General features: G+C 38.9%; 2 protein-coding genes and 1 pseudogene across 2 annotated transcripts; 1 reads left to right on the plus strand and 2 right to left on the minus strand.

Moving 5' to 3' along the window:
- Positions 1-356: 356 nt before the first annotated feature.
- Positions 357-6839, plus strand: LOC108960865 (annotated as a pseudogene).
- Positions 6840-18863: 12024 nt separating this feature from the next.
- On the minus strand, positions 18864-20136 carry LOC120291592 (acetyl-CoA-benzylalcohol acetyltransferase-like). The gene is made up of 2 exons (XM_039309241.1): positions 19405-20136; positions 18864-19334 (listed from the first exon to the last, which is right to left on the minus strand). Exons 1-2 carry the CDS (start codon positions 20134-20136, stop codon positions 18864-18866), a joined length of 1203 nt encoding a protein of 400 aa, XP_039165175.1.
- A 2762-nt stretch (positions 20137-22898) lies between these two features.
- Positions 22899-23857, minus strand: LOC104455135 (acetyl-CoA-benzylalcohol acetyltransferase). The gene is made up of 2 exons (XM_010069977.2): positions 23207-23857; positions 22899-23105 (listed from the first exon to the last, which is right to left on the minus strand). Exons 1-2 carry the CDS (start codon positions 23855-23857, stop codon positions 22899-22901), a joined length of 858 nt encoding a protein of 285 aa, XP_010068279.2.
- Positions 23858-24133: the final 276 nt, after the last annotated feature.

Raw genomic sequence — 24133 nt, forward strand, 5'->3', positions numbered from 1 at the left:
GAATACTATAGACTATAGATAATACGTATGTCAAGTTTCGCATTGTTTATGAAAATGGCACTATCGTACTCTCGCAATTCGATGTGCTTCACGTTAATTATATTTAATTCTCTAGGTTGGCATCATTTTATCGTGGGCTAATAAATTTAAATTGTGAAGCGGGTATTCTAATGCGGATTTTGTTGGTCGGTTGATTAATCAAGTGGTCACGTGTAACCGTTGGCTATTTGATTAAGTGATTTGGGTGATAAGATTATCTATCCATTTTCTTATATAAGAGAAATCGGTGCTTAATGATACGTACCATTCGATCACAACAGTGTCATTGCGGCAAAACAGAGTCAGCTTCGCCTCAAATGGATACCATCTCTCCAGTCACTCAACTACATCAAGAAGCTAGTGCTCCTCGGCTTCAGATAACCAGTGCAAAGACTCTAGCTGAATCTTCCAACCTCACTTCCATTCCTCCCACTACGCCTTCACCACCCCACTTCCGGTGATCAAGCCGTTCATGCCGACCATGATGACTCCATCCCCGTCATCGACTTCTCTCCTCTCCTCGAGTAATCCGATCAACGGTCTAAAGCCGTCTCCGATCTTGCAAAGGCTTGTCAAGACTGGGGCGTCTTCATGGTACACATGTTCCTAGCTAGTTCATTATCTGCTTCATAGAACTTTTCCTTTTTTAGAACTTGTCACGAACATGTGAAACAAACAAATAGGTATCTTCGCTCAGCTTTCGCTTGTCAAAGTCGTTGTTAATACTTAAAAGACACAAGGAGCACACCTCGAGTGTCAAAACTTGGTACGGTGAACACATATGTATTAAAACTTTCAAAATGTACACTTGAGTGCAACTTTATTTGAAAATCGGAACCTTAAAATGCCAACTCTGGCGAAACTTACCAGACATCTAACGTAGGTGGCGACCTTGGCTGCAAGGCCTTGCCCTAGATCTGGCCGAAGGCCTAGCAATCAACCAGGGTTGTTGGCCAGTGGCCCAAGGCTCGTGACCTAGCCGACCCTCACCCCATCGTCGTCGACCCCTTCTGGTGATGGTGGGGCAACGGCAATGGGGGCCTCCATAGCCCTATATATGATTCTTTTTTACTTAATTTAGTTTTTAAAATTAAATTAAATTAATATTTATATTTATATTAAAAATCAAAATTGTAACAAAACGACATCATTTTTGGATTATCTAGCCACATCGTTGTCACGTGGATATTTTTTTTTGAAAAAAAGAATTACCACATTAGTTAAAAATCTCATCGGAAAAAATCACATGAGCTGTTTGGCCGGAAATTTTCGCTATTGGCACTTAAGTATTTCTTTCTTCTCCTATCTTGACATTTATGTATATACTTTGGAAGTTTTGGTACTTATATATCCACCTGTATCAAGTTTTAAGACTTCAGGTGTCTGTGAGATAAATTGATTTGACTGATTCAACCGATGGTTTCATCATGCCGGAGCTAAAGAGAAATAATGAGAAATTATTCTCATGGGTTTTCTTCCTAGAAACTAGGCCAATAACCCCCATGCTCTTTTCGATTTACTTTTTACCGATGCACATGCTGTATTTGCTTAGACTTTTAGCCAGTAATGATATCCTGCTTTCCCGATAAAAAAAAAAAAAAAAATCTATTTTTCGTGATTGGTATGGAGTCATTCTTCGTCATCAGCATGACATAAACTCTCTATACATGATTCGACGGTGTGTTGCTTGCTAAGTATCGATAAGAGCCTTTGGTTGTATATGTGAGTAGCTGATCAACCACGGAGTGCCTGAGAGTCAAATGAAGGCGACGGTCGACGCGCTGATGGGATTTTTCGATCTGACAGAGGAGGAGAAGAATAAGTTTCTGGGGAAGCACGTTGGATCCCATAATATACGGGACGAGCTTTAAAGCTTCGATCGACAAAGTGCTCCTCTGGAGAGATTTTCTGAAGATGATGGTGCATCCAAAGTTTCACTGCCCTCCCAAGCCAGAAGGATTGAGGTATCCATTCTCTCTCCCTACGTCGGTTTTGAGTGCAAGTTCTCAGTTTGCATATACGTACTGAAATTTCATTTTTCTTGATATCATTTGTCTATTTAGTTCTTTTCTTCTTTTCGTGGGTGAGTGATCATTAGGTTACAAATAGCGGTAATGACAACTATATTTCCTTACTGTAGCTTTGATGCTACAGTCCAAGCAGCAACTGAACCTTTCCCTTGTGGACATTTTTTTGTCAATCGAGTATAGAATGAAATTACAGAATCTCGAGGGAGCAAAAAATTGAAGAGTACGTACTCTTCTCACCATGTCGTCCTAAAATAATGTTCAGGGTTATCAATCTTTGGCTTGGTACTTCAGAGTTATTAATTTATCCAGATCTTAGTGCACAGTGTAACACTGTCAGGTACATCAGAAAAAGAAAACATGACGGGGAACTTGAACAAATTCTTCTTGGTAACACAAGAATCCGAATCTTCAACTTGACTATTTCCAATCTCTGTCTATGTATAAGACTGTCCACTTGGTTGGCAGATTTGAGTTCCAAAGTTACCTATATACGACACGACGTGATTTGGATACCAGATTTGCCATATCTACAGGAAGCAATTGACCACTCAATTAATCATGTGGGATCTGAACTTGAACAACCTCAATCCATCTAATGCGCAAGCTCTTCAGCATCTTTGGTTCCGGTTTGTTAGTTTTGTGTAATAGATCTACATTTACCTAGAAATCTGGCAGTCTTGAAATATAGCAATGGAAAGTACGTGATTCTTTTGTTAGGATACCATTATTTTGGATCATCTTGATGTCAGACAAGAACAACTTTGTATGCCTAGAAAAATAAGCAAAGTGCGGATTCAATTTGATAGGGCAAAATAATTGGTAATACCCCAGATAAAAGATAAGAGTGATTCAAAGTCTATACTATACTTACTCTTACCAAAAAAAAAGATAAGAGTGATAGAAACCTGTGAAATCCCTAAAGATGAAAAGAACTCCACCACGGCATTTCCTCTGATAAATGAGAGCAATATTTGTTGCAGTGAAGTTTTAGCAGAGTACACTGGGGAGCTCCGGAAATTAGCCAGGGAATTGCTCAAGGGTATATCGGAGAGCCTAGGACTCGGACCAGGCTATATCGACGAGGCAATGAACATGGATTCAAGCCTACAGATATTAGCAGCGAATCTGTATCCGCCATGCCCACAGCCGGAACTTGCCATGGGCCTACCCTCGCACTCGGACTATGGCCTGTTGACCATCCTTATGCAGAATGACATTGGCGGCCTCCAAGTGAACCATGGCGGGAAGTGGGTCAAAGTTGATCCCATTCCGAATGCCTTTGTGGTCAACACCGCTGATCAGCTCGAGGTAAACATACAGAAATCCATGTTTTATTTGTCCTGCAAGAGAGGTCCAATTAATTATCTGTCCTTTGTTTAAAGAAGGAAAATTTTTATACATAGAACAATAGATGCAGATACAGTGTAGAATTTATAGAAGGAAAATTGTTATACATAGAACTATAGAAAATACAAGTGTCTTAAAAAGTTGCTGAAACGTACTCTATGGTCTTTGTTTCTTTAACCAGATATTAATCAGTAAAAGAGTTTATATGAATCTCTGTGATTTACTCTTGTTTCTCCCATCGAATAGATCAAGCTTATTGCAGATACTATTTTTTTTGTTCTTGACACTTTTCAACTGTGCAAGATTATGAGCAATGGGAAATACAAGAGCGTTCTGCATCGAGCTGTCTTGAACAACAAGACTACAAGGATATCGATCCCTTTTTCTATTGGACCATCGCCCAACACTGTCGCTGTGCCAGCGGAGCAGCTGGTGGATGGCAAGCACAACCAAGCCACATACATCCCGATGAATTACAAGGACTACCTGGAATTTAAACAGAGCAGAGTACTCAATAAAGGGTTGTGCCCAAATCAGGTAAAGATATGATTTGTGCAGCCTATTGTTGTGCTGTATTATGTTAAAATGGATGTGATTGTCTACTGCTTCTAGTCTGTTTGGACTCTTTGGAGAGCAACCTGATGGAACGTTTAATATTATGTGATGCATTGTGCAAGAACCATACAGTACTGTGGATGTAAGCTAAACCTTCCTGGGATGTATTTTCTTGGCATAATAAATGGAAGTGTGAACTGCATAATGTCTGATTAAACACCGTAAGTTTGTAGTGCTATACCAAATTATGATGGTTGGTCAGCATGAGCATGCAAATTTGCCTGTCTAGATTTTCACGGAAATGGCCACTTGATTGGGCAGAAAATATCGAATACTCGCTGCAACTCAAAGAACTTGTTTCGAATATAATCCCCCTAACAAAAATAACGATATGTTTCTTGAAGGATAAGAGATGTGTACAATATGAATCAACGGTCAAGATGAAAATGAACATAAGACGGACGGTGAACATTAGATATGGTGGTTAATCAAAATAGGAAGATAAAATTTCAATTTGATCCAATGGTGTGTGTAGATGGAGAAAGTAAGGTAACCGAAAGCAACCGCTGGATTAATTGACAACCAAGCAATCAAATTTTATCAACAATGCGAAGCATAGTAGAGGAAAATCCCCCTATATTGCCGGCCACCTAAGGACTTGATTGAGCATGCGACGGATCGCGGTATCATCCATAGAGAGGCTATGTGATTTGCATGTGAGAAAAGCATGTGCACGGCCCATGAACCCTATGCTATGCGCTTATTCTGGGGCATGATAGTTCATGGAGATGCAATGGAATGGTCGTGCGGATGGCCCATTATCTTGGCAGGTGACTGGCACATGATCGAGTCTTGTGTGAGGCATGTGACTATTGACCATGCGAGATGCACATGTGGCCATAAATTTCAAGGCTCGTGGATGCTTGGGATCTTGTCATGTGGTGACATGCAGTGCTACTTATTTGTTATGTCGAGACCTTATCAGTCTCTCACAATCTTGAAATTATTCAAGTTAATATCCAAGTCCTTACTATTCCCACATTCTTCAAAAAGCATATCGCTGAGTTCATGGAGCTAGTTTCGAACTTCCATATTATTAAAATTTTAATTCTGGGTTCACCCTACCTTTCGGATCCAATTTTGAACTCCAATAACATAGGAAATTCAGATCCCGATCTTATCTTTAAAGTTCAGGTTCCAAGAATGTTGGAATTGTTAGTTCAAGCTCATCTACCCTCCATGATCACGAATTTCCCTCCGGGCTACTTTCAACTTCACATATGGTCCTGTAACACGGGCTAGTCCTAAAATCCAAGGAAAGTATCCTAGAAAAAAGATGCAATATAAATATGATGATGTAAATGATATTCTTTTTATGGGTTGGGATCCCTATTTCTCTTATGCAACATATAGGAGACGTAAAATTTAGTTGTCAACATCTAAAACATCTAAAAGACACTGCTTGTAGTAATAGATCTATATTTACCTAGAAATCTGGCACTCTTAAAATATAGCAATGGAAAGTACGTGATTCTTTTGTTAGGATACCATTATTTTGGATCATCTTGATGTCAGACAAGAACAACTTTGTATGCCTAGAAAAATAAGCAAAGTGCGGATTTGATTTGATAGGGCAAAATATTTGGTAATACCCCAGATAAAAGATAAAGAGTGATTCAAAGTCTATACTATACTTACTCTTACCAAAAAGAAAAAAAGAAAAAGATAGAGTGATAGAAACCTGTGAAATCCCTGAAGATGAAAAGAACTCCACCACGGCATTTCCTCTGATAAATGAGACCAATATTTGTTGCAGTGAAGTTTTAGCAGAGTACACTGGGGAGCTCCGGAAATTAGCCAGGGAATTGCTCAAGGGTATATCGGAGAGCCTAGGACTCGGACCAGGCTATATCGACGAGGCAATGAACATGGATTCAAGCCTACAGATATTAGCAGCGAATCTGTATCCACCGTGCCCACAGCCAGAACTTGCTATGGGCCTACCCTCGCACTCGGACTATGGCCTGTTGACCATCCTCATGCAGAATGATACTGGTGGCCTCCAAGTGCACCATGGTGGGAAGTGGGTCAAAGTTGATCCCATTCCGAATGCCTTTGTGGTTAACACCGCTGATCAGCTCGAGGTAAGCATACAGAAATCCACGTTTTATCTTTCTGATCTCCCTTATTTGTCTTGCAAGAGAGGTCCAATTAATTTCAAATCTTGGTGTGCACTGTGTGCCTTGGTTTGTAGAAGGTAAATTGTTATACATAGAACTATAGATGTAGATCCAGTGCAGGTATTTATAGAAGGAAAACTGTTATAACATTGAAATGTAGAAAATACAGTTGTCTTAAAAATTTGCAGAAACGTACTCTATCGTCTTTGTTTCTTTAACAGGATATTAATCAGCTAAAAAGTTGACACTTTTCAACAATGCCAGATTATGAGCAATGGGAAATACAAGAGCGTTCTGCATCGAGCTGTCGTGAACAACAAGGCTTCAAGGATATCGATCCCTTTCTCTACTGGACCATCGCCCGACACTGTCGTTGTGCCAGCAGAGCAGCTGGTGGATGGCGAGCACAACCAGGCCACACACATCTCGATGAATTCCAAGGAGTACATGGAATTTAAACAGAGGAGAGTACTCCATAAAGGGTTGTGCCCGAACCCGGTAAAGATATGATTTGTGCAGCCTACTGTTGTGCTGTATTCTGTTAAAAATGAATGTGTGATTGTCTATTGCTTCTAGTCTGTTTGGACTCTTTCGAGAGCAACCTTATGAAACGTTTGATGTTTTTTCTTTTTGGTAAAGTATGAAACGCTTAATGTTGTGTGATGCAAGGTGCAAGAACCATACAGTACTGATGGATGTAAGCTGAAACCTTTCTGAAATGTATCTTCTTGGCATAATAAATGGAAGTGAAAATTGCATAATATTAAACACCGTAAGTTTGTACTGCTATACCAAATTATGATGGTTAGCCAGTATGAGCATGCAAATTTGCCTGTCTAGATTTTTATGGAAATGGCCACTTGATTGGGCGGAAAATCAGGTACTTGCCACAACTCGAAGAACTTGTTTCGAATATAATCTCCTCGACAAAAATTATGATCTGTTTTCTTTTTTCTTTTCTTTTCTTTTCTTTTGGTCTGAAATAATGATCTGTTTGGGCGAGACAATGCGTTGACCCCTAGCATCGTAACCACTGAGGTATAGAAAATTTCAGAGTTGCTTTGAGAGCTCTGAATGAGCGTGTGTCCTCATAACGGATGATGAATGGGTCTATTTATAGGCTCTAAAGGTCAGCTCAAATTAGAATTAGAGATGTTGCGACAGAAAATTGAAGGCTAACGTGTACAATATGAATCAACGGTCGAGATCGAAATGAACATAGGACGGACGGTGAGCATTAGATGTAGTGGTCAACCATAATAGGAATATAAGACGCACTTTGATCCAATGGCGTGTGTAGATGGGGCGAGTTAGGTAGCGAAAGCCACCGTTAGATTAATGGACAACTAAGCAATCGAATCTTGTCAACAATGTGTAGCATAGTAATTAGTAGGGGAAAACCCCCCTATATGGCCAGCCACCTTAGGACTTGATTGTGCATACGACAGTTCGCGGTATCTTCCATTAAAAGGCCATGTGACTTACACGTGAGAAAATCATGTGCATGGCACATGACCTCCTATGCTATGCGCTTATTTTGGTGTGTGATAGTTCATGGAGATGCAATAGAATAACCGTGCGAATGGCACATGATCGAGTCATGTGAGGCATCTGAACATTGGCCATGCGAAATGCACATGTGGCCATGAATTTCAAGGCTCATGGATGCCTGGGATCTTGTCACGTGATGACATGCAATGGTGCTTATTTTTTATGTCCAAACCTTATCCATCTCTCACAATCTTGGAATCATTCAAGTTACAATCCAAGATTCTGCGATTCCCAAATTCTTCAAAAGCATATTGTTTAGTTCATCAAGCTAGTTTCGAGCTTCCATAGTATTCTGGGCTCACCCTACCTTTCGGATCCAAATTTGAACTCCAATAATAGAGGAAATTCAAATCCCGATCTTATCTTTAAAGTTCAGGTTCGAAGAATGTTGGAATTGTCAGTTCAAGCTCATATCCCCGCCATGATCACGAATTTCTCTTCGGGCTACTTTCAACTTCACCTCTGGTCCTGTAACATTGGTTAGTCCAAAAATGCAAGGAATGTATCCTAGAAAAAAGCGGCAATGTAGATATGATGGTGTAAATGATATATATACATATATTTACGGGTTGGGATCAATCCCTATTTCTCTAATGCATTATACACGGGAGGTAAAATTTAAATGTCAACATCTAAAAGACACTGCTTGTATTTTGATTATGTTTGGAAAGTGTAATTTAACAATTGAACATCATGCTATGAAACAAAGTGACTCCCGTGGAACATTACTTTTATCTTGGATAATAACACTTAAAATAGCTGGATTATATTATTTCAACTGTGATCTAAGCAAACAAACTGATATTTCATGGGTTGGAAATTTTTTTTGCAAGTTTGGATGGGCTCATAGGCTTGAGTTACATTCAAGATTTATTTTCTTTGAGATATTCATCATACACTGATACATTTTGAAAATGGGCCACTGATCAACCAATTGCCGTGACACCACTTGTTTTGTCAACACTAGAAACATGATAACTTCACTTGAGAAGATCTCCAAGAGAGAGCCTAAGATTAAGCTGATTAACATATTCAATTGTACATATCTTCATTCAAAAGTTTAAGACAACATGTTATGGCTCAATTGTAATATATTAATTGTTTTATTTACACTATATCGCCAATATGAGACTATTTTTATCTACTTAACAATATATAGATCGATCAACAACAACCCTTATCAAAGAATAGACAATATAATAATTTAAAAGAATTACTATAACTTAAGCTCATAATATGAATATTTCTCACGTACTCTATTCTATACCAATTATTTTTTCAGATAATAGTGAGCATGAAGCTTAACGAGGAGCAAGACTTAACTCATGGGCTAGAGGAACAAAGGCAAATAGCCTTTATAGCCGCCCAGGGTATGCCATAAAGGTAGATTTAAATAACCTCTCCTTTCGAAGAATTAGATATATAAGAAACATTATTTGTGCATATCCAAATGACGTGGCACATAGTCCTTGCTCTAAGGGGCTCAGACATTGGATTTTTCATGATATTAAGCACAAAACTCAATAATGAACCAATGAGTTTTGATCTATATCAACATTGACCAAGAAACTTCCATGGCGAATAGACATTGATGATTATTTATTTGAGTAAGGACACTGGTAGTAAAACTGCACAGTTATTTTAGTCTAGTAATGGTGCAAGGGCAACCGCACATTTCAGTTTAGATGGAAAGGACAACCGGCATTTCACCGAAAGCATAAACTAATTATGCTCTGGAAAGATAGTAGATTGTGGACTTTCACATCTTTTTTGTGTGTATTCACATACACAACAACAAAAGTTTTTTTTTTATTTACATTAAATTTAAATTAATCTTTCTTTCTAAAAAAAAAAAAAGTAAAATCAATCTCTTAATTTTCTTAAAAGAAAACAATAGGTTTCTAGGATAGAAATCTAGCAATGTTGCAAGGGCAACCGCATATTTCACTTTAGATGGAAAGGACTACCGGCATTTCACCGAAAACAAAAACTAATTATGCTCTGCAAAGATAGTAGATTGTGGACTTTCACGTCTTCTTTTTTGTGTGTATTTACATACACAACAATAAAAGTTCTTTTATTTACACATTAAATTGAAATTATCTTTCTTTTTAGAAAAGAAAAGTCCCAATCTCTATTAATTTTCTCAAAAGAAATGAGAGGTATCTAGCGTAGAATTTTAGTTGTAGCATATTTATTACATCTTGAAATAAAGATGATAAAATTAATCTTTTTAAATATTTTTCAAATGAAGGAATTTGTCTGACAATTGTTTGTTGATGAAATTTTTGTTATTGCAGATGTTGAGAGAAATTGTTCAATTATAGATACCGGTAATACATGAAAGAGATTGTGATATTAGAACACGTCAAATACGCATTTCACTTTACATGTGTTATGGAGTCCATTAACTTATATAATGAGATTTATAATTTATTAGAGTAATTTTTAAGATCGCCTCAGAATTTTGAAGTAAAGGAAAATAGCTAAGAAATTTTTATAGTTCTTTTTTGTGGCCATCAGTTATAAAATCACAATAAACTAATTTTACACAGACCAAAAATCAAATATAACTTTTGATTATGTTTATTTTACAATTTCTCATAATGTAAGATTAAAATTCAATCAGAAGATTGATGATAAAGCAAGTAATCAAGTTAATTTATGACACTAAATTGGAACAAATAAATCATCTCATATGTAAGTATCTAAATTGTGATTATTTTCTTTCTTTTCTTTTTCCTTATTTTCATTGTGGCCAACCTTTTTAAATTAAAAATTTAAGACATAGAACTCAGTCGGATTTGCCAAAAATAAATATTTGAGGCGTGGACACTCCCAATACCAAAACTTGACACGGGTGGACACATAAATGTTAAAATTTCTGAAAGGCATATTTAAGTGCCACAATATGATAAGAAATGAATACTTAAATGCCTTTTGTTGCACAATCAACACTGATAAGAGCCTTACATATCAACGCGGACACAATTTCCATCTGTGACCTTTGATTGTTGTTAGCTGTTGAATCCGATTAGTTGGAAGCATTAGAAGCAGCTTTCAGTCTCGACAAGGCTAGGCCGCTGAATCTAAGTCTAGTTAGTGCCAAGTCTTTCTTGAAGGGGAGTGCAAGCCATTGTATGAATGCAAGTTCTTCCACCTGGAATAGAGACGGCAGCTCGAAATTCGACAGGCTACTTCGTGATCTCGCTCCGCACGCAGGGCCCACGAGTTTCATGAATGTAGCCATGGTGCACATGTCACCTATCTTTTGAGAAAAGCTCAGGCTGATTGCTAATTCGCTACAATTGAAGCTGTTCGCTTGAAATACAACTAGTGGATTGTTTGCTGCTTGCAACGGGAATTTTGACAAGCGGTTGAGAAGGTCACGGTCAAAATTTCCCTAGAGGAGCTGATCTAGAGTGCCATCCACTTTGGCTTGTATAAATTCTACCCCTTGGTTGTTGCAGTCGATGAAGAGCATGTCTTCAATGTACTGACCAGCTAGAGGGTAAAACAGGGATGAGGCCGCCTCTCATGGATGATCCTTATGTGAGATAGTAGGTGTATGCGTTTTGAACGACAAAAAGTGAGGGCTAGAGGAGGAACCTTAGCCTATTTATAGAGTTTTGGATGGGTCCTCTCATCACAGGCTGGACCCAACTCGGCTCACACAAACTAAGCTCATATTTGACTATCAAGCAACTTTATATCTTACCTAATTAGAACAATTCTATAAAAATAGTAAATTACAATCTCAATTAATATAACACACATCAGGAAAACTCTTACATTCTCCTACTTTGGCTATATTAATTGAGACTGTATTGTATGTGCACACATTTATGTTGATCTAGAGATAATTCTCAATAGTCAATTCGATCCCATAAAGTCTCAAACACTAGATCATGATGGTAACTGCATGTACATATCAGAGCATTCCATGGTCATGAGTGCTCTTAATTTAACTGATATAGATTCAATATGATTGTGTGGCAAATTGATAACACCTCATAAAGAGTAATACCTTATGTGTTATCCCTTTTGTCAGTCATTATTCTCTTTCTTAAGTGTCACAAAAAATCGAACGTGCCACTAAAGAATATATTTATGGTTCTAATGAACTCACATATGTCTTATCTTTATAGTTAATCTTTCTTCGTATGTAATTGAGACATATGTACAAAGCTAATAACTGGATATCCCTAGCCTTCATTCAAGGTTTACATAATATCCTAAGATTTTCATTAGATAATATATATAACTCAGTAACAATCTATACAAAAATCTAAATATATCAAAATGTTACCAAATGTAATAAAATATAGACATAAACTTTATTAGAGCAAATCTGAAATAGCTTCCACTAAAAAATAGTATTAAATGATTCTCCCAAGTCCATGATCATGACATGTTGCTTAAATACGCAAGGGTGAAGGCTCTTCGTTAGTGGATTCGTTAACATATCATATGTGGAAATATACTCTACCATAATGTCACAATTTTGTACCATTTCCTTTATGGTTAAAAACTTGACCTCCACATGCTTAATCCCTTGAAACTTTTGTTGTTATTGACAAATAACACAGCAAAGTTATTATCATAATATAATTGTATGAATCTATCCACAAAATCAAATACGGTCTATTTCCTAATGAGATTCTTGAGCCAAATCGCTTGAGTAGTAGCAGAAAAGTATGCTATAAACTCTGCTTGAATGGTAGAGGATGATATATATTTCTATTTCTCATTTTCCATGATACTGCACCTCCTGCTTACATAAAGATATATCATATTGTCAATTTTCTATCATCCTCATAGCTAGCAAAGTCTGCATCTGAATATGCTAACAGCTGCAAATCAGGGAGATATCTGTAAATCAGCATATGATGTCTTGTTCCTTTTAAGTATCTTAAAACCTTTTTGGCAACAACCCAATAATCATGTCCTAGATTCGACTAACATCTCCCTAAAAGTCCTATTACAAAGGCGATATCTAGTTTGGTGCAAACTTGAGCATGCATGATACTTCCAAGTGCATTAGCATAAGGTATATCCTTCATTTGGTCTTTCTCAAAATCTAATTGAGGACATTGTGAGAGACTCAACTTGTCACCTTTAACGATAGGAACAGTTCATGGCTTGCAATGCTACATGTTGAATCTTTTCAAAATATGATCAACATATGCCCTTTGAGATAAATCTAACATACGGCGAGAACAATCCCTATGGATCTTAATGCCAATAACGAAGGATGCCTCACCTAGGTATTTCATGTCAAAATTCTTCGACAACATTTGTTTTGTCTCGTGTATTAATCCAATATCACTACTTTTAAGCAGAATGTCGTCTACATAAAGTATGAAAAAAATAAATTTCCTCTCACTAACCTTGTAGTATATGCATTGATCTACTTTGTTTTCAACAAAACCAAAAGAAGTGATGACATTGTGAAACTTCAAATACCATTGTCTAGAAGCTTGTTTGAGATCATAAATAGCCTTCTTTAATTTGCATACAAAGTTACCTAAATCATCTGCTACAAAACCTTCAAGTTGCACTATATAGACTTCCTCATCAAGGCCTCCATTTAAAAAAACAGTTTTAACGTCCATCTGATGTAACTCCATGCCAAAATGAGCTACTAATGCTATGATCACTCTAAGTGAATCTTTAGAAGAGATTGGAGAAAATGTTACTTCATAGTCTATTCCTTCTGTTTGAGTGAAGCCCTTGGCCACTAGTCTAGCTTTAAATTTCTCAAATTTTCCTTTAGAATCCCTTTTAATTTTATAAATCCATTTGCAACCTATGAGTCCGTAATCTTCCGGTACTTCAATAAGCTCCAAAACACCATTATATTTCATAGATTACATCACATCTTTCATTGCATCCAACCACAAATTTGATTGAGGACAAGAAACAATGTTTGTATAAGTCATTGGATCTACAACACAACTGATAGTGTAGCCATGCTCTCCCAAATAGGTCATATGTAAACAAGTCTACATATAAAGTGAAGGAAATGTATTCTCATTAATCCTTATGATAGGTTGTGTAGACATCTTTCGATGCATAAGATATTAGACGCAAAAACACAAACCCACGACCTCCATAGCTAGAACAAGAACACATATAATTGCGTAGAAAGATTAACACACCTATTTTGGAATCTATCATTCTTGATGCGAAAAATTGATAATCCAAACGCAAATCCTTCACCTTTATTACCTTTTATATTACTGGCTCATTGAGACGGCCCCCTCACCCTTTCATGCTAAGTAAACACTTCTATGTGAGGATAATTGTGCGTGTTAGGGTTAGAAGAGAGGCTTGATCACTATTTATAGAGTTTTCAACCATGCCCTTTCATTAGAGCTGGACTTAACTTGTCCCAAACTAGCTAGCTCCATATTAGACTAATTAAAAAATCTTCTATCTCACCTTAAACCAACCCTATAAAATGGTAAATTATAATATCAATTAATATATTTCACATTAAAAAGACTTACATAAGCATCATAACAAAGTTGAGGGCAAGTTTTTATTATTTCTTCTTTTAGTGATTCAGAGATCTTTTTGATGGGATAAGCATCAAAATAATGCTAGGGACAGTTTTCATTTTTTAGTGATTCGGAGATCTTTACAGTAGGCTTTTTGGGAACATTCAACATAAACCCAAAATATTCTTTCGGGAACATAAGTCTGAGCCCATCATTATATCCAATTGAACCCACATTCATTTAAAAGTTTAAGTCAATAAGTTATGGGTCAATTTGAATATGCTAACTGCTCCACATCACATCAATTTTCAGATGTGCTATTTTTCTAACATAATTCACACGTGCATTTCAATAATTTTGCTCTGACATATGAGCTCGGTGTTAAGTTTACTCCACCTCAATCAAGTATCATTTTGCGTCAAGATATTTCAACTTGAATCTCTATCGATGCTCAACTTTATCCCTAGTCATTTTCTCCAAAACCATGAAGTCTGTGGGACCTACATTGCTACATTACAAAGCCCACCACTCGAAAACTGTGTTGGTCACACATCGAAGAATTAGTGTAGTGTTGAGCAATTAAAACATTATAGTTGGCCCATAACTCATTTAATTTAAGATTTTGAGTAAATGTGAATCCAACTAGATATCTTGACAAACTCGGATTTGGGCTTTCTCTTGATGATCTCCCCAGGTTAAGGTATCGAATTTTTACTCCACACTCCCAATAGGCTAAGACAAGTCCTCACCTAGTTGAGGGGAGGGTCGTCATCTCGTCTTTGGCCAACAAGGACCGAGATCAGGTGAGAACATCATGGCCCTTACCAAAATCTAAGTGTCAACCTTACCTATGACCAATGACTTTCGCTGGTGTCGCGACCTAAATTTTCAGGGCCAATCCTAGAAGTTTAGGTTAATGGATTACTAAGTCTGAAGACTTGGCGCGGACCCTCCCAGGTCCTACCAATCGCGACTTGAAATTAATATATTTAAACATGCAATTCTATTCAATTTGGAGCCGCCACTAATCAATTAGGGTTGATTAGAAACCTAAATAAAGTATGGGAGAATACTTCATTTTTTGCGAACTAGTAGATTCAATAAGTCCGGGACATGATTACGCTAGATTAGTCTAACGCCCTTTCGGTACCTTTTATTTTAATTTCAAAAATATTTAGCAGGCAATGTTGATTAATTTAAACCTAAACTACTAACATGCAAATGGTGATCATGCGGGTGCACAATCAATAAAATAACATTCAATAAAAAAATGTTAATAAAAATGCATGCCCTAAACATGATTTTCTAAATGACATGACACCTAATTTTTCTTTTTTTCTTTTTTAAATGTTAATTATATGCAATCTTAATCTAAATTTGATATGCATGGATTTTACTTTAATGATATGTGAGATGCAATTCATATGGTATGACTTAAACTTATTACTATATGTATGCAATCTAATTTATATAATCCTAAATATGCATGTGCTAATGATATGGGATGAATGACATGGTATTTCTATATGCATGCTTTTTTTTATGATTTTATTTTAATGATGATTCATTTTTAATGCATATATGCAACCTATGCTAAATAATGATGATATGAGATTAATAATGAATTAACCTATTAACTAACCAATGAAATGATCTTTTTTAATTTTTTTAATGACATAATGCTTTTTATTAAAAAGAAAGCAACTTAATGGTGCGATGATCATCTTTTAGCATTTTCTTTTTATTAAAAAAACTATAACTCATATGGCACGCATAACATTTTTTGGTTCATCTTTTTGTTTTATTAAATAAAAATTAACCTAATCTTATATGAATCTAAAAAAAATAAAATGCATTGCTTTAAATGTGAAATGTGTATAGACCTAAATACCTAATGTGATGCATGATATGTGATGAGCAAATAATAATAACACGCCAAAAATAAAAATCTATCAATGTAAATCAATGGCATATTATTTTAATATGAATCAATGATAAAGTAATTCATGAATTTTGCCATAAAAAGTCGAAATAATTGAAAATCTAACCCGACGCCTCGCTGGTCAATATTTTTTATTATCATAACTTAATATGACAAATTTCCTAATGATAAAAATAAATCAAGTTAGAATAAAAACAAAACATGAAATCAAATATAAAAACTCACCTAGTCTAACTCACGGTTGACCTGAGGAATGGCGAGGAGCAGCTGGTGGTTCGGTGATGGGTCGCCGTTCGGAACAGGGATGGTCGTCGGAGGTCCGGCGAAGTCCAGCAGTAACCACACCTGCAGCAAAACAGAGAAGGCAGCAGATGGTGATTGCGCAGCAAGGCGCAGCAAGGACAGCAGTAGGTCGTGCGGTGCGTTCGTTGGTTGCGGGGGACTTCGGCAGCAGTGAGCACGGCGAGGAAACTCTGGTTCGGCTGAGGACACTGATGCAGGCGCGGTAGAGGTGGCACGGGGCGGTGCCTAGTTGCTGGTGCGCCGGCGAGGAGATCGGCGGCTGGCGGAAAATGGGATCGAAGACTCGCGGGATGCAGGCGAGGAGGAGACGCGGTGTCTGGTGGGACTGCAACGGATGTCGAACGGAGGCGGCTGGCGAAAGGCTCGAGGGTCCGGGGCTCCGGTGAAACACGTCGTCCAGCAACGAGATGCTGAGGAACAGATCAGGAGCGGCGTCTCCTGTCGGGCTGCAGCTCTGGCAGCGGATCGGCGAGTTGCAGGGGGCGTCGGCGTGGAAGGCGCAGCAGAGCGAGCAGTACCGGAAGCTTCACGGGTGGCGGTGACTGGCGCAAGGCATGCTGGTGGAGATCTCGGACCGGCGGCGATGTGGGGCACCGGAGCGGCAGCGGCGTGGGGCTTCGCGGACGGCGGTGGTCGCGGTCGTGGAAGCAACAGCGGCGTGGGGCTTCGCAGAGGAGGAATTCACGAGGAAGATGAACAGTGCACAACTTTTTCTTTATTTTTGTTTTTCTCTCCCTCACATCACTTCTCTCTGCTCTCACCTGTCCCTGTCTCTTTCTGCAGAAGCAAAAAGCTTCCGCTGACTTTTTCCTTTTTTCCTTCGAGAACCGAGCCCCTTTCTCTCTTTCTTCCACTCTTCTTTCCTCTCTTTTCCCTGTTCACGTCGACTTCTTCTTTTTCTCTTTGCTATTTTTTTTTTGACGAACAATGAAGAGAAGCCCTCCCGAAAGGTGAAGAAGAACCTCTATTTATAAAGCGAAAATTGAGTTTGTTTCGCCGGTGGAGATTTTTGCTCAACCTCTCGCCGGTGGAGATTTTCGCTCAACTTCTCCAACAAAGAAATGGCTCCAAAATCCGGCTGTTGAATTATTTTGAATTCAAAATTTCTTTTCAAAATTTCCCTCTAATCTTTTATTTTCTAAAAATTGAATTTAAATTAGGTGTCAACAGCTGGCCATAATGGAAGCCTTGGCGATCGACAAAGAGAAGAAGATGAGCAGTAGAATAGGGAAAAAAAAAAAGAGAGAGAAAAGAAACGAAAGAAAGCAAAGGGAAAACACCTTCAGAAATTTTTGAAAAGAATAGCAAAATGATATATCATTTCATCTATGATTGTCAACATCAATTGTTGGCCGTACCATATGTGACAATCAATGCTGATTAAATCGTTACCTTAGCAATTTTTTACTTGAATTTGGTTAGATGGGTTACATTCAGAAATTGTCAAAATGTTTAAGATTATATTGATCAAATTGAGAAATTTAGGAATGAGTAATATGTTTAGAATTTTTTTGGATAATTCTCTTGATCTTTTTACCATTTTTTTGTGGTGATCATATAATATTATTCCTCATATCAAGCGCGGGAAGGCCCATTCCTTTACAAGCCCTAAAAGAGGAAGCTCAATAAGCTTAACAGGCCCCATCATGGCAAAGGAAATGGTTATGGTGTCACTGCAGCAGTAGAGCACTAAATTAAGTTTATTATACTTATATCTATTCAATCATAAACTTTTTAATATAACAAATACAGTCCTAAACATTTATAATTTTGGCTAAAAATTGCTAACACGACATTGGCCATCCTAAGTGTGGCCAACGATGACATAAACCATTTTTGCAATTTTAAATTTTGAATTTCCTTTTCTTTTCTTTTCTTTCAATCTTTCTCCGCTAGTCGGCGGCCTCAGCGATGGCAACCCCTGCTGGTCTTCACCTGGGACTGGTCGCTGAGGTGAGGTCGCGTCTCACTAAGTCCCGGTGATGTGAGAGAAACAGAGGATGGCCTCAAGATCCGACATAATGACGACGGCATTGACGACATGGTGGCAGCGCCAGCCTAGAACGCAGCAGATTTGCTTTTGCAGGGGCAGTAGCAGCGAAGGACGAGGTGGCTCCGGTTGCTCTGCGGTCGAGGGAGGTTTGGCCGCTTGGGACAGAGATAGAGAAAATTTTTACGTCACTACCTGTCTAGCAAATGTAATTTTCATTAAAAAAAAAAATTAAAATTTTAAAATTTTTGCAATTTTTGCAATTTTTAATTTTTTTTTAATTTTTTTTAATTTTTAAGTATGGCCACTGCCTGTCTAGCAAATGTAATTTCTCGTTACACACCCAATGCTTGCATCTAAATACACAAGAAGCATGTAGCTTGGTGGGGAGCTTGGTGGGGCTGGCTTGCCCACCTTTATCAATCAGGAAGTGAAAGTCACAATGTCAGGGTCTTGCTCGAAAAGAACCTTCTCCTCTTGGCTTAGATTGATCCACGCATCGATTCCACCCTCGGATTTGCTATCGATCAGAAAAACCATGCGGACAGGAATGCAGGTGTTGCTCACCAAGTCCGGCTTCCCCCACCCAAAGTCGATGTCATAGAATGGGAATCCGCACCAGCTTGAGAAGGCCACCACGTTCTCTCCATCATTTTGGGCCCATTCCTTGGATTCTCTTGTGGAATCCCTCACCATGTCCACGCACGACTCTCCATCCGCTACCGCCGCATACCTCGCCTTGGCGGTCGCCAATGTACCGTGGATCGCCCTCGCAAATGCCTCGAGGTTCAGGTTGTCCGGATCCATCATGTGTCGGGCAACGACCATGGTGTAGAAGTTACCGAACGCATCGGTTGGTATCGGGAGATTGACTTTCCCACGCAGGTTCATCGACTGGCAAACCACAAAGGGGCCTTAGGCGGCCGTGTTTCGCTCGATCCATGGTTACAAACACCTTACATACGAGTGCGCACACGACCTCCACTCTCGATATCCGCACCTGTTTAGCCGCAGCTGATTTTAGTCTTGATAGGGCCGCGCCGCTGAATACGAACCGATTCATCATAAATTTTACTCCACCACGGAGTGGAAGCCAACGTGTGGCTTCCGACCCCTTCCCTGGGAATAGAGAGGACAGCCCGAAATATGGCGAGGCTAACTCGTTGGTTCGACTCCGGCACACGGTGGCCCATGAATTCATGAATGTCGCCATAGCGGACATGTCGCCTAACTTGTGACAAGAGCGCAGGCTGATCACGAGTCCCCCACACTCGAATACGTTCACTTGAACTACGACTAGGGGATTGCCAGCTAGTCCCACCGGGAACTCGGACAAACAGCCGAGCAGGTCCGTGTCGAAGTCTCCCCGGAGGAGATGATCGAGCTGGCCATTCACTCTCGTATGCACAAATTCTACTCCTTGGTCGTTACAGTCGATAAAGAGCCCTTCCTCGACGTACCGACCGGCTAGAGGGTAGAAGCTCACTAGGGTTTCTGAAAGCGACTCCTCCAAACGGCGAAGCCTCTGGAGAATATCATCTTCATGGTTTTCTCCATCGACCCGGTAATAGAATAGGAAACCGGCATAGCCTGGATGCTGAAGCTCATCTATGCATGAAATGTTTAGCTTTCGACGGTGGTTCGGCGTCGGGGCGGATGGCTTGATCAGTTTCTTGATTTGCACTTCGACCTTCATACTCGATTCTCTTCCGATCGCTCCAGTATTCCCCAACAAATTGGGATTACCTTTTTTGTTGCACTCAAACCTGGTCGGTGAAGATTGGTCATATAGATGCTCGTTAGATAATGATCTAATCTATTAAAGGTAGTAAAAGGCTGTCATTAAAAAAAGCCCATCGCTAGATTTGGCATAGATTTTCTTGTACAAGAGACCTTAATTGAAGCCCGGCAAATTAAATTTCTATCACCAATAATCTTAATCTTTCTTCATTCTCTATCAGATTATCGAAACTATTTATGTGATTATAGGCCATGTTGATGTATTTTGATTCGGAGAAGTTCCATTTTCCTACAAGGACGGGATGCAAGTTGCGGTAAATCAATAATTAGACACTAGCAATCAAGCAGACTCGGAGACTATCTTCTGTCCGTTTGCATGAAAATACTTTAATGATGAGAAACCGATGGGATAGTGCCAGAACCATGTGATGACGACCCCAATAAAATTGTGACTCCGATTATGAAAAGAATGACGACGCAGCTACTAGATAAGTCGAAAAGTTAATTTTTCTATCAATGGCAGTGATTGATTTAAATGCAATTAGCCAATGGTCTGACGTAAATTTAATGGGGCCAGCCCTCAAGGTTTAACACAAGTTGGCCAGAACGTCCGTGGAATTCCAGTTCAGAAATTGCAGTCATCGGTTCAACTTTTATCAACTATGTGCAAATTGTTCTCATTTAGAGTCACCTATACAGATCCAGACTTAATTGAATCATGGACTCAGAGAACGTTCCGTGAAACTATAGATAGTCAATTCTTTATACCTGTCCTTATAGAGTGTACGATGCAAATAATTAACTAAATCTAGGGTGGCCTTCATGAAAACATAGGTGGGCCTAACTTAGATCTGTTGTGAAAATTCCAAGAACCGTCACGTGTAGATGGAAAAATCACGAAAGTTTGAGGTGTACAAGCACTGTTTTCAAGGATAGTTACCATTCTTCCGAGAATGCAGAGGGCTGCGACTATCTTCCAAGATTCAATAGAACTTCCGGTGAGTATGCACTAAACTATTCGGTTATAGCAGGAATGAAATAAGAGAGGCTGTCGTTTATTTCTAATGCGTAGATATAAGAAGAACGGGTAATATTTATACGAGAAAAAAAGTTGAAAACGGCTAGCAAAATAAAATAAGAAACAATTAGCAAATTAAATGTCATAATAGCTAGGAGAATTAATGTGAAGACGGCTAGCAAAATGAAAAAAGAAACGGTAGCAAATTGAATATCACAACAGCCATTTTGACCAGATAAAACACAAAAATCAAAGGTTTATTAGTGAATAGGTTTTCTTGATAAGATCGTGAGACAAAAATAAATAAATAAAACTGGTAAAAATAAAAAAACCAAAGGTTTTAAATTTGGTTTGGCACAAGGTCGTGTGCACAAACTAAACATTTTTTCTTGTTGTTACCAGGTAGTAAACTGAACTTATTAATAAGTGAACAAAAAGAACTTCTCAAGCTGGGACCGTGAAAATAAAGGAATCAAGGTATTTAAAATAATTTCTACAATTATCTTCGACATATTTCAAAAAGGTTTATCAAAACAAAGGAGGAACGAAAGCTGGTTTCACATTAGAGTGCGATGCATTGAATCTATTGTCTTTTGGACTTCGAACCATACTTAGAAAAATGAGATATAACTTACAGAATCAATGGTGAAGCTTTTCCATGATCCAAGAATTTTTGTTGTAAGCTAGAGTTCTTACTAATTACGTTAATCCCCACAAATCTTGCTATTCAACGCAAGTTTACGCTAATAAGCCATGCGTGTGCCTAATTGTCCTTGAGCGCTTTAGAGACTCAAGCTTACAACAAAAATCCTTGAATCTCATAAGAGCTGTCCACTCCACATTCATATATGTGATTTGGTCGGCGAGAGGGTGGTGGAGGATATACTTTGCGCGTGACCTGTTTGATAAAGTCCACTATGGGGCTTCTATTTCTTCTTTATCTTATTCTTTCTTGAACCGTGAGATTGATTGGGTTTAGAAATTTTCATTGAGTATTAGCATTTCTGGCCAAAAAAAAAAAAAAAAAAAAATTTGATTCGAGGATAATTCTTTCAGTCATTTTTCTTTCCAGACAATGAAAAATATTTTCTTTTTCATTTTTAGATTTTGGCCATATACTGAAAAATATTAATCAGAATTGTCACATTTTTATGAAATCAACGAAATCTTAGTAATTATTCATTTCCGGTACTAATATCCCATAGAGGATTTATTGGGGGACTTCGCTGAATTTATCTTGTCCAAATTATACCAACCCTACTAAGTGATTATTCCCTTATTTCAATACGGAGCCATTAAATACCCATCGAGGAAATGCAGGTCCTTATTACCCAAATGCTCGTTGCATCTAAGTAAGCGAGATTCCTATAGCTTGGTGGGGACCGTCCACCTTTATTGGTGCCTGACGCTGGTGCAGGCAATAACAACTCCCAGATCTAAGTAGTGCACACAACCGCTGCGCCCCATAGATTTTTCAGGAAGTGAAAGCAACAATGTCAGGGTCTTGCTCAAGAAGAACCTTGTCCTCTTGACTTAGACTGATCCATGCATCGATTGCACCCTCAGATTTACTATCAATGAGAAGGATTGAACGAAAAGGAATGCAGGTGTTGCTCACGAATGCCGGCTTCCCCCACCCAAAATCGACGTCATACAAAGGGAAACCGCACCAACTTGAACAGACCACCATATTCTCTTCATCACTGCGAACCCTTCCCTGGGCTTGTCTTGCTGCAGAATCCTTTACCATATCCATGCACAAACTCCCTATCGGCTATCGCCCCAAACCTTGTCTTGGCACTTGAAAACATTTCATGGATCACCTCCACAAAAGCTTTGAAACTCAGGTTGTTCTGATCCATCGAGTGTCGAGCAACGATCATGGTATAGAAGTTACCGAAGGCACCCTGCGCAAGTTCATTGACTGGCTGACCACAAAGGGCCTTAGGCGGTCGTGTTTCGCTCAATCCATGGTTAAAAACGCCTTACATATAAGTGCACACACGACCTCCACCCTCGCGATGCACGCATGTTTAGCCACAGCTAGTTTTAGTCCTGAAAGGGCTGCACCGCTGAATATGAACCGATTCAGCGTGAATTTCACTCCACCAGGGCTTGGAAGCCATTGAGTTTGCACCGGCCCCATCACTGGGAATAGAGAGGACAGCTCGAAATGTGGCGAGGCTAATTCATGGATTCCTCTTGTGCGTGCGGTAGCCCATGAGTTCATAAGTGTTGTCATGGTGCATGCGTCGCCTAACTTGTGTGTTAAGTGCAGGCTGATCACGAGTCCCCCACACTCGAGCACGTTCGCTTGAATCAGGACTAGGGAATTGCCGGCTAGTCCCAGTGGGAACTCAGACAAACGGCCATGCAGGTCCATGTCGCAGCTCCTCCAGTCTCCCTGGAGGAGCTGATCAAGCTGGCCATACACTTTGGTGTGCACAAATTCTACTCCTTGGTCGTTACAGTCAATAAAGTGCCCTTCTTCGACATACCGACCAGCTAGCGGGTAGAAGACCGCTAGGGTTTCCAAAAGCGACTCCTCCAAAAGGCGTAGCCTTTGGAAAGTATCTTCTACAAGGTTTTCACCATTGGCCCGGTAGTAGAAAAGCATTCCCATATGAGCTGGAGGCTGAAGAACATCTATGCATGACATTTTTAACTTGTGATGGTGATCCGGTGTTGGAGCTGATGGCTTGATTAGTTTCTTGCTTTCTACTTCAACATTTGTCGCAATCTAAATTTCGGTGTACCACCTAGTGTTTAGACTAATGGACTACTAAGTTTTAAACTTAGTTCGGGCTCTCCCGAGTCCATACCAATTCACGAGTTATGTTCAAATTTTTAACGTACAAATAAATTCTATCTAGGAGTCACCACTAATCAGTTTATAGTAGATCAATTAGACACCTAAATAAAAAAACGGGAAAAT

This window comes from Eucalyptus grandis, chromosome 3, assembly GCF_016545825.1.
Source record: "Eucalyptus grandis isolate ANBG69807.140 chromosome 3, ASM1654582v1, whole genome shotgun sequence".
NCBI classification, from domain to species: Eukaryota; Viridiplantae; Streptophyta; class Magnoliopsida; order Myrtales; family Myrtaceae; genus Eucalyptus; species Eucalyptus grandis.

Bases quoted from the DNA above. Each gene is read 5' to 3' on its own strand.
- LOC104455135 (XM_010069977.2), bottom strand. From the start codon at position 23,857: ATGTCATGCATAGATGTTCTTCAGCCTCCAGCTCATATGGGAATGCTT. The intron at 23,106-23,206 runs GTCGTGTGTGCA...GAACTTGCGCAG, and splicing joins CGTGCATCGCGAGGGTGGAG to GGTGCCTTCGGTAACTTCTA.
- LOC120291592 (XM_039309241.1), bottom strand. From the start codon at position 20,136: ATGAAGGTCGAAGTGCAAATCAAGAAACTGATCAAGCCATCCGCCCCG. The intron at 19,335-19,404 runs GTATGTAAGGTG...GTGGTTTGCCAG, and splicing joins TGGAGGTCGTGTGCGCACTC to TCGATGAACCTGCGTGGGAA.